Consider the following 15,610-nt stretch of genomic DNA (forward strand, 5'->3'; position numbering starts at 1 on the left):
TTTTTAAAAACTTCAGCTGATCTCAATTAACAGGTTTTTGATAAGACAGTGGTTCATTGATGGGAATTAATATTAAAAGTATGTCTATACTTTTATACATTTAAAACAATGTTTGTGTTTGCATGCACAAAAAAATATATTATTTAAAAGTGTAGTGTAAGGCCATATATAGCCTGTTAATCATAACATTACTTTAGCCATATGATACTTTTTTATTAGAAAGAACATCATGAGTCAAATGAGTCCTTCCTTACACTCCCTTTCCATTTGCATTACAAGTATTGTCCATATTTACAATACATTCTAACTAGGTTGGGTTAAGCAGAAGAACAGATCATAAACCTAATAAACTATAAAAACAATGGAAGCCTCCCGCACGCCCAAACGTTGACCTCATGTCTTAAACCTATTTCAGAAAGTGCGGGGAACGGGAATTTGAGTAAATACTTAAGCAAGCACCACAAACTAATGTATTCTACATTTCTCTCCTTTTTCTCCTTCTCCTCCCTCTTCCTTCCTTCCCTCTCCACACATACACGCTATTCCTTTCCTCACTGAGCCTGTAACAAACGATGGATCTTGTTCACACCTGAAAGAGCATTTTTACTGCTATCTTTCAGAATCTTTGGCTCGTGGTGAGAGCTAACAACCCCGGTGAGTTCTTACAAATAAAACCTGATGAATAGTGTGTAAACATTTTTAAGAGAAAAACATGTTTTTCTTTTTCTTGAAGGAAAATATTTGATTTGTTAATTGTTTCGGGGAATATCTTGTAAAAAAAAAAAATTAAATAAATAAATAATTGTAAAAAATCTATGTTTAGCTAATTAACTAATTACAATACAACATTCCTACAGGATATTGCTAAAGGCGTTAAGGTTATTTTGATCATTTAAAACAAATTTAAAATAGTAGGCTACCTGTGACGCTGACAGCGATTTCTAATGAATAAATACAGGCGTTCAACTGACTAATTCCAACAATTCTAAATAACCTCTTTCAAGATTTTCTCATTAATTTCCCCAGACGGAAAATGTGCTACTTAACCCTATAAATAACGAATATTTGCTTTAACAATATTGTTATGGAATAAACGTGCAAATTTTATCAGAATTACGTCACCGATTAAAGGTGAACTGAGTTGTATTTTGGGTAGGCTATAGTGAATTTGTATCGACGGCTCTTTGTCTAATACTTACGAATCTTAAAACGTGGATGTTATAAGACTCAATAATACTACTTTTAACATTTGCTTTTAATAGATTAGTTTAGGCTAATTCATAATGTTGGGTTATTATGCGTATTTTCTGCTTGTGCCAATTGTTCACGCCTCATGGAATTGAATCATGCTGTATTTTATCCCATCACTGTGATGTCGGATAACATGTTATTCTGCATGCTACACTCTCAAGTTCTTAACTTGTTGTAGCTTTTATCAACTAGCACGTGAATTGTTTGCTAAGTAATAGAGCATCCGTGAGAAGCTGTCAGGTCCAACGGTGATGAAGAATGGTCATAACTTGTCTTGTGTGGAATAGCCAATTGTAGGCAAGCGGACAAGACACGTTAAAAACCTGGCAGCAACAGACCTGTAAAAAACAATAGGCCTTACCCCATTTTTTTAAAACACGGATGCACGAGGAGAATTACGCTGATACATTTATCTAGATTCTAGATGGTCGCATCAGCACTGTAGAACTGAATTATGTTGTGTTTGGTTGGTTGATAAGTAGGCTAAGTGTAAAAACGTTTAATAAGAAAAGAACTTGAGAAATTAATTTCATTATTAAAAAATATGTAGCCTAGTTATTACAATTCGTAGTAAATGCAGTTAACCTGTATCCTAAGTGGGCTACATTTACGTAGGACTTCACAGACTGCAAATTATTAAAGGCGTTTTTTCACCAGAACTATTTTTCGTGGGGGCTATTTGTTTGGCCATATTCAGTAAATAAGAACAAAAGAGAAAGATGCATGTCAGCTGCGTGTAATGACTTATGTAAATACATAATTTATTCACGGGTATGCGACTTGTTTGGGGAATAATTTGCGACTTAACATTAGGCTATAATGTCTCCAGAAATCAGTCATGCACAGATGGTTGGTGCTGAAAGAGGCAGGTTCTTTAATGTCTCGCTATATGCAATGATATTGTCTACAATCAAAATTTTATTCAGATTCAGACCCCTATATGGGATAGCCTGCGTAATGGAGATAAATATTTTGGAGCAATGTGATCCACTAAAACAGATCCCATATGAGTGATTTGTCACATTATCCTTTACATTTGGGCCCATGTTCTTGACTAACACTTTCTTAGTTAAAACGACATGCTTATAATTGGATATAAGCAGAACCGGGAGCAAATCAAAGCTTAGATTAGTCCAAAAATATATTGGGAATAACTAACGAAATGTACAAGAATGTAAAACAATTAGGAGCCAAATACACAGCGCAACATAATAGACAGTGCTACATACAGTCACATAATTATGTTTAAAACACGATCATTTAAAACAGTCCATTGTAACAACATTGTAGTAAAACAGGAATATAGCCTATGTCAAATAAGGTTATACTAATACAACTAGCTACTATAAATAGTCGTAAAAATAACAGTTTGTAATATTATTTTTAAATATTAGTTTGTAATTCCTTTTCATTAAATCACGTTTTCTATTTGAGGTCGAAGGCTGGTTAATTTTAAAAGTGGTTTGACTGCGCAGAACCTTGTATAACAGTTCAGCTCCTGCACCTGTTACATGAACTAATTATGTCTTCTAAAACTGTGTCGGTTTCCAGTTGTTGGTTCAATTGTTGTGGTGAGAGACACAGTTCAGAATTTCGAGGGTATGAAGCAAAACAGATAAATCGCTTTCGATGCATACGAATCAGGAAGCTTATGTCCTACCGCATCAAATATGTGTGAATGTGAGGGAGTGTGTGAAGGAAAGAAAAGGCGGGCTTAAGGAGAAACCAAACCACAATTTGCCCTCCTTCTCCGTGGGTATCTAGTTGAGGGGAATCTCTGAAGCGCAAGAACTTTTTAAAACCTTTAACGCTGACATTAAGCTGCACAAGTAGAAAAAAAGAAGGAAGAAACTCTTTACATGATTGTAGTCTGACATCTGAGACTGTCATCAAGACAATTTTGAATTGCTGAACTGTTTTTATTAGTCCACGGTTTTGTTTTGGTGTAGGTTTGTGCGCGCAATGATGGCCACCTACCCAGGCCCCGAGGATAACGGCATGATACTCGTGGACACTACCTCGAGCTCAGCGGAGAAAGACCGAACAAAAGAGGAAACTCCTCCTGAGAAGGGACCGGACAAATCCGACCCGACCCAGAAACCACCGTACTCCTACGTGGCGTTAATCGCGATGGCAATCCGCGAGAGCTCAGAGAAGCGTCTCACGCTGTCCGGTATCTACCAGTACATCGTCAGTAAGTTTCCTTTCTACGAGAAGAACAAAAAAGGATGGCAGAACAGCATCCGACACAACCTGTCACTCAACGAGTGCTTCATCAAGGTGCCTCGGGAGGGCGGCGGCGAGCGAAAGGGCAACTACTGGACCCTGGACCCGGCATGCGAGGATATGTTCGAAAAGGGCAACTACCGGCGACGGCGACGCATGAAGAGACCGTTCAGGCCTCCACCGACCCATTTCCAGCCTGGCAAATCTCTCTTCGGCGGCGACGGCTACGGTTACCTCTCCCCGCCCAAATACCTGCAGTCAGGGTTTATCAATAACTCGTGGTCTCCTGCGCCTATGTCCTATACCTCCTGTCAGATGAGCAGCGGGAACTTGAGTCCCGTTAACGTGAAAAGCTTGTCTGCGCCGTCCTCGTACAATCCGTACTCGCGGGCGCAGAGCACGGGTCTCCCGGGCATGATGAACACTTACAACGGCATGAGCCACCATCATCTCCACCATCACACGCACCCTCATGCGCTCCCGCACGCGCAGCAGCTGAGTCCCGCCACGGCTGCAGCCCCTCCGGTGTCCACCGGTAACGGAACAGGGCTGCAGTTTGCTTGCTCGCGTCAACCCGCAGAACTCTCCATGATGCACTGCTCGTACTGGGACCACGAGAGCAAGCACTCCGCGCTACACGCGCGGATTGATATATAGCTCGGGTGTGAGTTTTGACACCAAAAACAGATTAACATTCTCGCTAAAAGACAATAAAAATGAGGTCCATCGATTTCAAAAAACACAAAGGCATTTCATAAAATTTTGCTGATTTAAGAGTAAGAAGGAAAAACTTTTACTGGAGCCGCAAACTGTGCTAGCACGGGCTTTCTGGGCGAGTATAGCCTGCCTGATGCGGGGAATAAAGATCACATTTTCCTTCACAGGAGACTCGTGGACATTTATGTTCTGAATGTGTATAAACAGTTCAAACAGATGAGAGGATGGCCAGCAGATAGAAGGTATAATCATCATGGAATTACAATTCATGTTTACCTGAATCCATTCTGTCAATGCCTCTAAAGTGAAGTATTGGGTTCTGAACCCTTTTTTCTTTCTTTCTTCTATTCGCTTTTGAATGTGTAAGGATACAGTGGAGCTCTGGGCAGGTATACAAACCGAAGTGTACACACCTGTGTTTTGGCCTCTTGTTTCAGTGTTTAAGGGTCTCATATAGGGGTCAGAGCACGTGACTGCTAGTTTGGACTTTTGGACTTTGTAAAAAAAAAAAAAAAAAAAACCGGAAAAAAAGAAAACACAAGAAAAAAGAAAGAAAGAAATGTATATGACACATTGGGGCCATGTTTAACTAGCACTTTTCAATCTTTTTTTCTCTTTTTTTATAGGTCTATAGTTTTTATTCTTTAATAAACACTTTGTGAACTGAACACTTGTTTTGGATTTCATAATTTATACGGTATAATTCAGCGATTATTATTATTATTATTATTATTTTATAACAAGGTGATTTGTTTAGCGGTTCGGCCAACTACAACTCTGGCCTTCGACTAATTATTTAATCTTTGTAGTAACCTGTTTTACGTTTATACAGGCGTGTAATTTAGAGTTTAATAGTTATGCGAGATAAGTTATCGTAAGAAAATAATTTCCAAATAGAACTACAAAAACATTTCTTTCTGTCAGCAATTCCAAAGCCTATAAAAAACAGTCGTTTTTATGCGAGTACGTAAAGAAAAATGGAGCCTGCAGTTGAGGAAAAATTGCGTAATCTGTTGGGACAAATTATTTTGCTGAAGGTGTAAATATTTAGCCCTGTCGAATCAATGTCATACACTACACAAAAAGAAAACAAAACAAAATATTTTTTAAAACTGTTGCACCCATGCGGTGTCAACAAGTGACAATTTTACCATATTTTTAACAACTAGGCCCTATTTCATATGAATAGTTTAGCATTTTGTCGCTTTTAATTTCGTGCTTATAAAAATACCTGTATATTATAAGTACACGATTGTTGTAATACAATGCACGTTTGTCTTTGCATTTATTAATTAGACTGTGAATATGCTCATCTGAAAAAAAACCTTGTCAAACTAGGTTAATCGAAATTGATTACAGTTATTATCAAAACCCCATAATACAGTTAAACAAAGAGCATGCTTTTGCACTATTTACTTTTACATAACATGAAGAAAATCTACGTAGCCTAAAGAAAATAACCCCTTTTTAATAACTGTCATGTAATAACATTAAAAACGTTTTCACATAATATCAAATGTTTATTAAATTATAGTTAATCTACATTGAAATAATTAGACATGTAATAAAATTTACGATTATGTTTCTTAATAATTATTTGATTAAAGTTATTACAACGTGTTCACCGACTTCCTCTGTTCGCGAAGCATGAGGCTGAAACGTTGGCTATGGAGTGTGTCTGACTCATTCAGTGTTTCAGGAAAACATATTTTTTCACGTAGGCTACTAAAGTTAAGTAAACAGTATTTTAAAGCCCCCGGTTTTAAAAATGCATCAGGCCTATATTTTTCTTAGTGTAGGCTATTCGTTGAGTTACGATAAAGGCCAAACTCAGTTTTAGATTGAATAAGAATTTTTAGGACTGCACGAATATGTGGACATTAATAAACTCCTATACACATTCACTTCACTTATAATAACAAGCAGAAGAAGAAGAAGAAGAACAACAACAACAACGGCAGAAGACGAAGAACATTAACTGTTATATCGAGAAGGTGGTATGTTGTTCGTTGATTGAATGTATCCTACAATGACTGTTTATTGTTTTCCTGTCTCCTCACCCTTATCCGTCTGCCACTACAGTCATTTTCAGGTGCCAGGTGTGTATCACATAATACGCCCGCATGCAGGATGCTCAGGGCCAGTGGGATTAAAGGTGGGCCCCGTTTAAAAGTAAAGGGTTATATGTAAGCTATTTTGTGTGTCCCCCCCAAAAAACGCATCGGGGAATGATGTCAAAAAGAACTTTGCGCCTTAAGGTTTTCTTTTTTCTTTTTTTTTTTCTTTTTTGACGGGGTCGATCAGGTGTATCCACAAAACATTTCATGTACAGAACAAACAACATTAAATAAAAATCCCTTTCAATTATCCGAATTAATTGAGAATAATAGTAATCAACTGTAGCCTGTCTTATATTCGCAATAATTTAGAAACCAATTATCATCCATTTTATATCAGTAGGTCTATTAGACTATAGGCCTAATTACATGACAACAACAACTTGAGCGTCGCTGTTTGTTAACGAAGTGCTGAATTGTGAATCGATTTGTCGGTCAACTTTATTGGGGATTTTGCTTAACGTTATAACTATTATAAAATGTTTATTTTTAATATTCTGTATAGGCTATTCAACAAACTGTTTAACATAGCCTAAATATATTCTTGTGATTTTGTTCAGATTATAGCCAACTTTTACACAATTAGACTGCTTGGTTCATATCTACGTTTCCTAAAAGCATCGTAAGCCTAAAAGGATCATAGAAACAATCTTACGTATCTTGGAGTTAAGGGCAGTTTCTCAAAAAGTATCGTAGTCTACATCCGCGATGGTTCTGGAGTAAAGAGCGAAAGCGCATCGTAAGGACACGAACACGTGCAGCCACCTGCTGGAGAACTGCAAAATTACATGTAAACTTCTTACAGTTATGACTGTAGGCCTATCACGTAGAAAACATTCATTAATATTGCTTCTGTGTTTGTTTAAACCAATAATGAATTAATTAATTTAAAAAAATGAATTACACAGACGTAGTCTGATACAAACAAATTTACAAAACAACTTTATGCATGAAATTAAGTGGGAGTGTATATAAAATTCTTTTGGGGTGGTATTCTGCACTCTGCAGTCCGATTAAAACCCTCACAAAGTAGTACATAGGCCTTATTGTGTAGGCTAATATATCGTTAAGAACAAACTGATTAAAAGCCTGTTATATCTAATAAAAATTTATAAAAAAAAATGGCGTCATTACACTTTTACCCAGAACATTTCCATTTTCTATGAATTTCAGTTGCGTAGCCTACATGATACTAGGCCTACATTCATTGTAACAACTATCCACATTATCCATCATGAAATTAATTTATCCATTCGAATGTTAAATTAATATTAAGTGAAAGTAAATAAGACATTAATAAATGTATGTCACCCTGTTTGGAATTTTTGAATGAGGCTGCTGTTCACATGTCCACTATCGCTGGGTGAGTGAAGGTAGGCCGGCGTTGCTAAATGAGAATTAATCTAATTAATAAAGAGCTGAGCGACACACTCTTGCTGGTGGAGCTGGGTTGAAATGATGGAGTGGAGTGAGCGGTAACGGCGTCAAAAGTTAAGAGGAAAATAAAAAAATAACAATAAATTTTAATAAGGTGCTGAAAATCATATCGTTGTGTGCAGACAGTGATGTCTGACGTTTCTGGTGGACTTGTAGACTATTCATATTTTAAATGAAATCCAGTGTAATAAGTGTAATAAATTGGCTGGGCCTAAAATTTTTATTAGGTCGTGGGTTTGGCACGGACAGATTAAAAACTAACAAGATGAATGGGGTCAAATTATTCATTTGAACACACAGCATTTGACAGTTGTGCACATAGGCGCATCAGAAGAGTCTGAGCGTCTGTTAATCCATGACATCTTGCTGCCACAGTTTGACAAATAGGTTTATGATGGTCCTGAGGTTTCCGCTGGCTGACCTGACTGATCTGGTGTCACAGCACAGGTTGTCGGTTTCCCAGTGCTTGGGTACACAATTGAATTCCCAGGATTCTTGGGAAAGGTTTAAACTGGACAGCAGTGGTTTTCACAAGCGCCCTCGCGCACATCGCCCCACGCCTATTGAAAAGGAGAGTGGGGTCAGCTGTATTTGCTATACACAGGAAAATAGCCAGAGATTTGATTTGCACAAAATCCGGCGATTGTTATGAAGCACATGACTTTTGTCCGAATCCAAAATAATTTGGTCAGTGGAGATGAGTGGTGTCATTCTATCATTTTCCTCCTTTTACATTTGGGTATGGAGTAAAGATTCACCCTATGTGATGTTTTCTGTTATTGGTTTGGATGAACAATAGATGACACTAAATAAGCATCTCTATGCCAGAATTATTATTGGGGTGTATTATGATATGCCACAGTTGTTTACAAATGGGAAATGCACACAAAAGGTTGTATGGGTGACCTCTTCACCCTAGAAACAACAAGCAGATGTCCATAATGAGGTTCAAAAATGGTCAGTTAAAAATAAGTAATGTGTCATTTTCCTTTAGAAGATAATAAAAGCAAGAGATTCTTGCTAAATCATGCAGGAACCTCTTGAAATGACCTCGGGTAGCCAAGGTCACTCAAATTTTATCATGCAGCTGTATACTATTTAACAGTATGAATGTCAACGCAAATTTTCAGTCAGTGAATCAATCAATTTTGGTTTTATAAGAACAATGACATTCAAATATTTCTCTATTAGAAGTTGATATAGAAAAGATGCTGATAATCAAAGGTTACCTTCAGGCTGATCACAGCGTTGGTTTCTTTTATCTTTCAGTTACATTTAGTTTAATATTTTAAATATGTTAATTGACTTGACACAAATTCAGAATTAGCCTTATAGGAATGATCCCATTAACCTTTCAACATTTCTTACCAATTGTCACATCTGTTTTAGGCTTTGTATGTGTTTTGATGTCTTTTCTTTTGAAGTTTGTCATAATCATGTTGCCTTTTGTCATGTAATTCCCTGTCTTATCATGTCACATGCTATACCTTTGCTTAATGTGTCTTGTTCTGGGCTGCGTTTCCCAAAAGCAACGTAAGCTTAAGTTGATCGTAGCTCCAATGGTTTCAATGGGTCTACCATGTACTCAATCTTACAATGCTTTTGGGATACACAGCCCTGATTGGTTCACTGTCTTGATTACTTTCAGGTGTGTCTTATGTCATTAATCCTCATGTTTCCTTTAGATTCCTGTCTAGTTTTGTTTGTGTAACCCGCTGTTGGTGTCAAGTCTATTTATGGTTATAGTCAAGTTCTCTTCAAGTCTAGTACTTACATTCGTGTTCTTGAAGCTCCTACAACTCCGCCCAAGGTGCTGACTTCCAGGTGCATCTTATGTCATTATTCTTTGTGTGTTTATATAGCCTTCATGTTTCAGTCTCTTTAATGTCTTGTCTATGTTTTTGTAACCTGCTGCTGGTGAGTTTGTCAAGTCTGTTTATGGTGTATAGTCAGGTTCTGTTCAAGTGTAGTTCTCACATTCAGGTGCTCATGTTATGCTTTAGTTCTGTTTATTTTTGTATCATGCTTATAATCAAAGAAGGTAATATATTGTTGTCTACAGTAAAGGTATTGATGCCTCCAAATTATATCACTAGTCTTTTATGCTTGAACTATTCCTCCAGATAATCAATTGGGATTTAGATTAGAAGTACCCAGGGTGCATTCAAAACACAGAAAATCAGCTTTCTCTTTGGTTGTGGATGATTTTCAAATTATTACTCCATTAAAAGCAATTTCTCCTTTGAATATTTTTGAAAATGTATTGCAGTGTCTAATGAATGAACCTTGTTGCTGTTTTAATTAATTTGTTGATTCATGAAATACTACTACAACAAACAAAAAAACCAGGATGAAATGTCCTCACTTATATAGTGAAAGATCATGAAAACCCACCAGTGAGGACATTTGACTGGTCCTCACTAGTTAAAAAGGCTTATAAATCAGCCAAAATATGTTTTGATGTAGATCTAGTGTTCTACCGCACATGTTTCTGTGATGGGTAAGTTTAGGGGTAGAGGTCGGGTTAGGGGATCGAAAATATCATTAACCTGATAGAAAATAAATGGAAGTCTTTGCAATGTCCTCACTAAGACAGCAAAACAAAAGTAGTTGTGTGTGTGGTGTGTGAGTGTGTACTGGTTTGTTACATTGCGGGGACCAAAAAAACTGACATTTTTGACACAAGGGAAAAAATTATTAAAAATAGTAAATGATGTTTATCTGAAAGTGTAAGAATGCAAACAGGTTTTCTGTAAGGGGTAGGGTTAGGGGATAGAAAATAAGTTTGGTCAGTATAAAAAATAATAGAAGTCTATAGAAAGTCCCCACAATTCACAGAAATAAACGTGTTTGTTTGTTTTTGTTTTTTAATGTGAAAGTTTTGTCCGGTCATCTTGGCCAGGACTCCCCGAAAGAGAATTCCTTTAATCTCAATGGGAGGATAAATAAATAATTTATAGATCAAACTGGGTTCGCATTCGGATTGCCTCAGTGGATTTTGTTACACACATTTCATAAATTTGAATCAGCAAACTATGTGCTGACATCAATATTCTACTAACATTCTTTTCTAACACTGACTTGTACAGCTCTCATCATAGAGTGGTTCAACCCTGTAGCATTTAAGTATTGAGTAATATTCATTAACTGAGTAAAAATTAACTACATGTACTAACTATGTGGTTAGGGTTTGGCTTGGGGTTACTTGCATGTAATTAATCATTTTACTTTATTATAATAGACTACATGTAACATGTATCAAGGATACTGTAAGTGTTACTGAAAATTCTGTCATTGACCCTGAAGTTGCTCCAAACCTGAATTAGTTCCTTTCTTCTCTTGAACATAGAACATATGTGACCCTGGACCTCAAAACCAGTCATAAGGGTCATTTTTTTGGAATTGAGATTAAAAATATGAAAGCTGTATAAATAAGCTGGTTTGTTAGGATAGGACAACATTTGGCTGAGATACAACTATTTAAAAATCTCGAATCTGAGGGTGTAAAAAAAAAATCTAAATATTGAGAAATGCACAAAATATATTCCTTTGAACATTATCTTTACTTGGAACATGATCTTTAATTTGGCATAAAAGAAAAATTTATCATTTTGATCCATACAGTGTATTTTTGTCTATTTCTACAAATATACCTGTGCTACTTATGACTGGTTCTGTGCTCTAGGGTCACATATTTTGAAGAATGTAGGTAACCAAACAGTTGCTGGTCCCCATTGACCTCCATAAAACAAAATAAATAAATAAATAATAGAAAAAAAAAACAATAATAAAACATAAGTTAATGGGGATCAAAAACTCTTTGGCTACTTGTTTTGTGTTCAGCAGAAGAAAGAAATTTCTACAGGGTTTTGATAAATTGAGGGTGAGTAAATGGTTTTTTGGGGGCAAATAACTCTTTAAATAAAGCCATGAAAGTCTTTTAATAGCCTCCACCTAGTTTACCACCTTAGCACAGCCCTTTCTGCAATTGAGATCTTAAAGGTTTGTAATCTAATTTAGAAGCAAAAAAAAAAAAAAAAAAAAAAGCCCTTTCAAACAATTACATACCTCTTGGCCAAGGTTCACAATAAAAAAAAAGAAAAAAAGATTATATTACGATACCTATAATTATACGGATAGGCATAGGGGCTCCTTTCAAGTGTCATGTGTGTCTAGTTACAGCTGATAAGATTAGGAGATAGGGCTGGTTTGGATCCCGTTAACAGAATGTTTAATGAAATAAGAATGGAATGGGTGAATAATGGAAGCATGCTGCTTGTGGGTCCAGCTATTTAATATCAACCAATATGTGTCACATTTTAACCTAAAACATTCACATGGAATGCACCTTTCAGACATTAGCAACTCAGGTGCAAATAATAATAATACATCTCATCATTCCCCGAATAAATACCAAACACATTCCTTCATGTTTACACACACACACACACACACACACACACACACACACAAACACACACACACACACACAGTTCCACATGGAGTCATCTGTGGGATGACTGAAAGAGAGTTTGTGCTTTGAAACTTGATCTCCTCCACCAGTCTTATTTCTGCCTCTGCTCACCACAGGAATGACTGGAGAATGTTTAGGTAAGGCTTGGAAATGCTTATCAGGAAATTTAGATCTGATCATTTCTAACTGAAACATGACCAATAGTAAGTGCATCAGTAAGGAAGTCTGTTGCTTTTAAATGACTGCAGCACCAGAACCACCATTGTAACCAGCAAGGATCTATTACTGCAAACTATAAAGACCTCAGCTGGCCTAAACACCTGGATAGCAATATAGAAGGTTTGTAATGGGAAAACATAAAAGAAAACACAGTAAAGTGCTGATCCAGTACATTTGAAAAAGTTGTTTTTGAATACAGGCAACTATTTAATAACATCATTTCCTTATGTAAATCCATACATTTTTTTTTTCACAATAAACTTTGAGAACTACAGTACTTCCTTTGCCCTAATCCTTTCAGTGTCATCCTGCTCTTATGAGGGAAAGACTTAGTAATGACGACAAGGTTACCCATGCAGTAAGGCTAAGTATGGGGTCAAAAATATAGGGTCCAATGCACTGTTTATAAAAAGGAAATCAGCACTTATTTTTCACAGGTGTTTTCTCTGTGCTTTTAATTAAGTATTGCATTGTATTGTGTTTTAGGGTTAAATGAAATGTCTGTAAACTTTACGGATAATGTCCTTGTAAAAAGTTACCAATACATTTTCTGCGGATTTTTGCCAAATTAGATACGCTAAGAAATAAATGAATGGTCATTGGCGCTGCCATTTTTCCTATCATCTTTTATATTCCACACACACACACACACACACACACACACACACACACACACACACACACACACACACACATGCAGGTTTAGAACAACGGAAGGGTGAATATTAAAATACATTTTCCAGCCCAAAATTATACGCTTAGATGCAAATTTGCAATATATCCGCTATCACCACTAGAGGTCAGCAAATCCCAAAGAAATACACACTAGATGTCAAGCGTAACAGGTCATTTTTAAGGAACTTAATTATGGAAGAATACAGAAAGGATTAAGAAAATTCGCTGGTTAAATCATTCGAGTGAAACTTCGGTTCAATTTTCTAATTTCCCCGTAAATCCCCACATCGTCGTCATCATCATCATTATTATTATTTAGTTAAATAATACACTATATGAGTTAAATTAAATAATAACTAAATATTACTGGAAAACAAACATCCAAAACAGCTGAAATCGTAACAAATCAAAGAGTGTTGTTAAGGGAAGAAGTGGAGCAGTTATCCAGTGCACCCTCATCCCAGTGGAATGCGTTAGTGGAGTGAGAGAGTCACGCAGTTCACCGGGCCTAGTCTGCGTGGAGATATTTACACGACATTTAAAACATTCTCGACTGCGTAAGCTGTCATCGCATCACATTTTGTCTATTTCCAGGTGAAATCACGGCTCAAGAAGTTCGGGTGTTTGTGGACTGTTGACAAAATAGCGGTTACGTGTGGAAAGGGAGGGTGTACATAGCAAACAGGGAAAAAAATCGAGCGATCGCTCGCTTGTTTCTCTCAGCCTGCTGAAAGAAGCAGGAAGCGGACTAGAGCTGTTCACCTGCACCGTGTCGAATTAAAGACTGCATTTGGATATTTGAAGGGAAAGAAGGCTCATCTTTTGCCTTCTTACAGTGATTGAAAACTGACCGGTGTTTGGAGTTCAACCCAAGACGCAGACAGTTAACTTTTAACATTTAGTTTCCGTGAATTCTACAGAACTGGCGTCGGACATTCCATTCCAGTTGGAATAATCTGTTCTAAAGGTGAGCGTTTTGCACCGTTTAATGTTATATTTTCGCCAATGTGTGTATTGATTTGAACTGCGTAGATGTTTGCTACATTTTGTTACGATCTTGGCCGATGGCTTCTTAGATATCAGGCGCTGCCAGCCACAATGTTATTTGTTTTTTGTTTATTAATCATTTGAAGTCGATTAACGTTACATGGAATGGTACGCCCAGACAGCAAAAATGACACATTCGTTGAGAAGTATTGTTGTGCTTCGATTCGATTAATTATTGACTTATTATTATTTACTCCGCATTCTATCTAAAAGTTGTTGACTTTGGGAGTTGTGAAATGCTCTAAATTCATTCTTGACATTAAGAGTATCAAACCGAGGTGCTTGACTTCCAGTGCCAGTTGTAGACATGGAAGAGTTTTATGGAGTTGTTATGCGATGTTGGCATCCATTTGATTTATATCGGTTTATTTTTAAGTAATAAAGTTAAGAATCACAATTTTATTATCAAACAATAGATCGTAATGTATCGATCCATTACGGCCATTTGTTAAAAAGTAGGGCACGTTGGATGACACTCGATCACAAGTTTACCGGACAGTCCATAAAACGTGGGTTTATAGGACAGAGAGACACGACATCAGCTGTGTGTCTTTTAGACGGATGCGATGCCATAATATTGGACTAAACTATGACTCAAACGCCATACTGACATGAGTAATAAAGGCTGAGCACTCTCAGCCTCAGGGCACGCCCACAGGCCGCTCACCAACCTGCTGATGCATATTGGGCTTAAAGGGAAAAGCAATTTCTGGATCTAATAATCCGTTTCAGATAATTCAGAATTTGGAATTCGCAAACCTTCTTCTTGAAAGTAACCACTGGAGATGTTCCCCAGTATCTTGTCAGATCAAAACAGATCAACACTTTCTTCAGTTTGACATCATTCCCAAGGTGGTTGCGGCTAAATCAATGTTCCATTAGTTATTCTTAATTGGATATGAGAAAATTCAGATTTCAGTAGCCTATTATCTGGAATGAAACATGAGGTTGGGAGTGGGGAATGTAAACCCAAATATTCTCACTTCTAGTTTGTTTTTTAACCAAATTATTTATAATAAAAAAAAAATACTTATTTTTAAACATAAAAACAATGTATACTTAGTAATACTTATTCTTTAAATTAGGTTCTATGCACACACTATCAAATGCCTCCATTGTGCATGACATGTATTTCATCATCAGCAGGGTACTCATACAGTCTGGAATTGTATAGGTGTAGAGGAAAGATTTAGAGGTAGAAAAAAAAAAACATTTTTCTTTTTCAGTCGCATACATGCTAAACACCTTGCTGTTTAGTCTATGTTAGTTGATGAGAAACTGAAAACCTAAACAAATATTTAGTCTGATAAAAACAATGTGAACCTCTGAAATAAAATGTCTGTCATTTTGAGTGAATTATTCCATTAAGACCATCCCTTTATGGATATACAATGGCTATGGTAACTGTAATTTGTGCCCAAGTAACACACTTATTGTTACTTCAGAA

The 15,610-nt window shown here is 36.7% G+C and overlaps 2 protein-coding genes across 4 annotated transcripts in view; both read left to right on the forward strand.

The window, feature by feature from the left end:
- Window positions 1-505: 505 nt before the first annotated feature.
- foxl2a (forkhead box L2a) lies at window positions 506-4,862 on the forward strand. Its single transcript, XM_042739105.1, has 2 exons — window positions 506-654; window positions 3,201-4,862. Exon 2 carries the CDS (start codon window positions 3,214-3,216, stop codon window positions 4,132-4,134), a length of 921 nt encoding a protein of 306 aa, XP_042595039.1. The 5' UTR covers window positions 506-654; window positions 3,201-3,213; the 3' UTR covers window positions 4,135-4,862.
- Window positions 4,863-13,566: 8,704 nt separating this feature from the next.
- The window catches only part of pik3cb (phosphatidylinositol-4,5-bisphosphate 3-kinase, catalytic subunit beta), a 57,769-nt gene continuing 55,725 nt past the window's right edge, over window positions 13,567-15,610 (forward strand). For all 3 annotated transcript variants that reach the window (XR_006156532.1, XM_042739106.1, XM_042739107.1), the window contains exon 1: window positions 13,567-14,083. The gene's annotated coding sequence lies outside the window, so the exon portion shown is untranslated. The remainder of the gene's footprint in view (window positions 14,084-15,610) is intronic.

The sequence above is a fragment of the Cyprinus carpio genome, chromosome B15 (genome assembly GCF_018340385.1).
Source record: "Cyprinus carpio isolate SPL01 chromosome B15, ASM1834038v1, whole genome shotgun sequence".
NCBI lineage: Eukaryota > Metazoa > Chordata > Actinopteri > Cypriniformes > Cyprinidae > Cyprinus > Cyprinus carpio.

Excerpts from the sequence above, each read along its gene's own strand:
- foxl2a (XM_042739105.1), top strand. The coding sequence starts at position 3,214 with ATGATGGCCACCTACCCAGGCCCCGAGGATAACGGCATGATACTCGTG.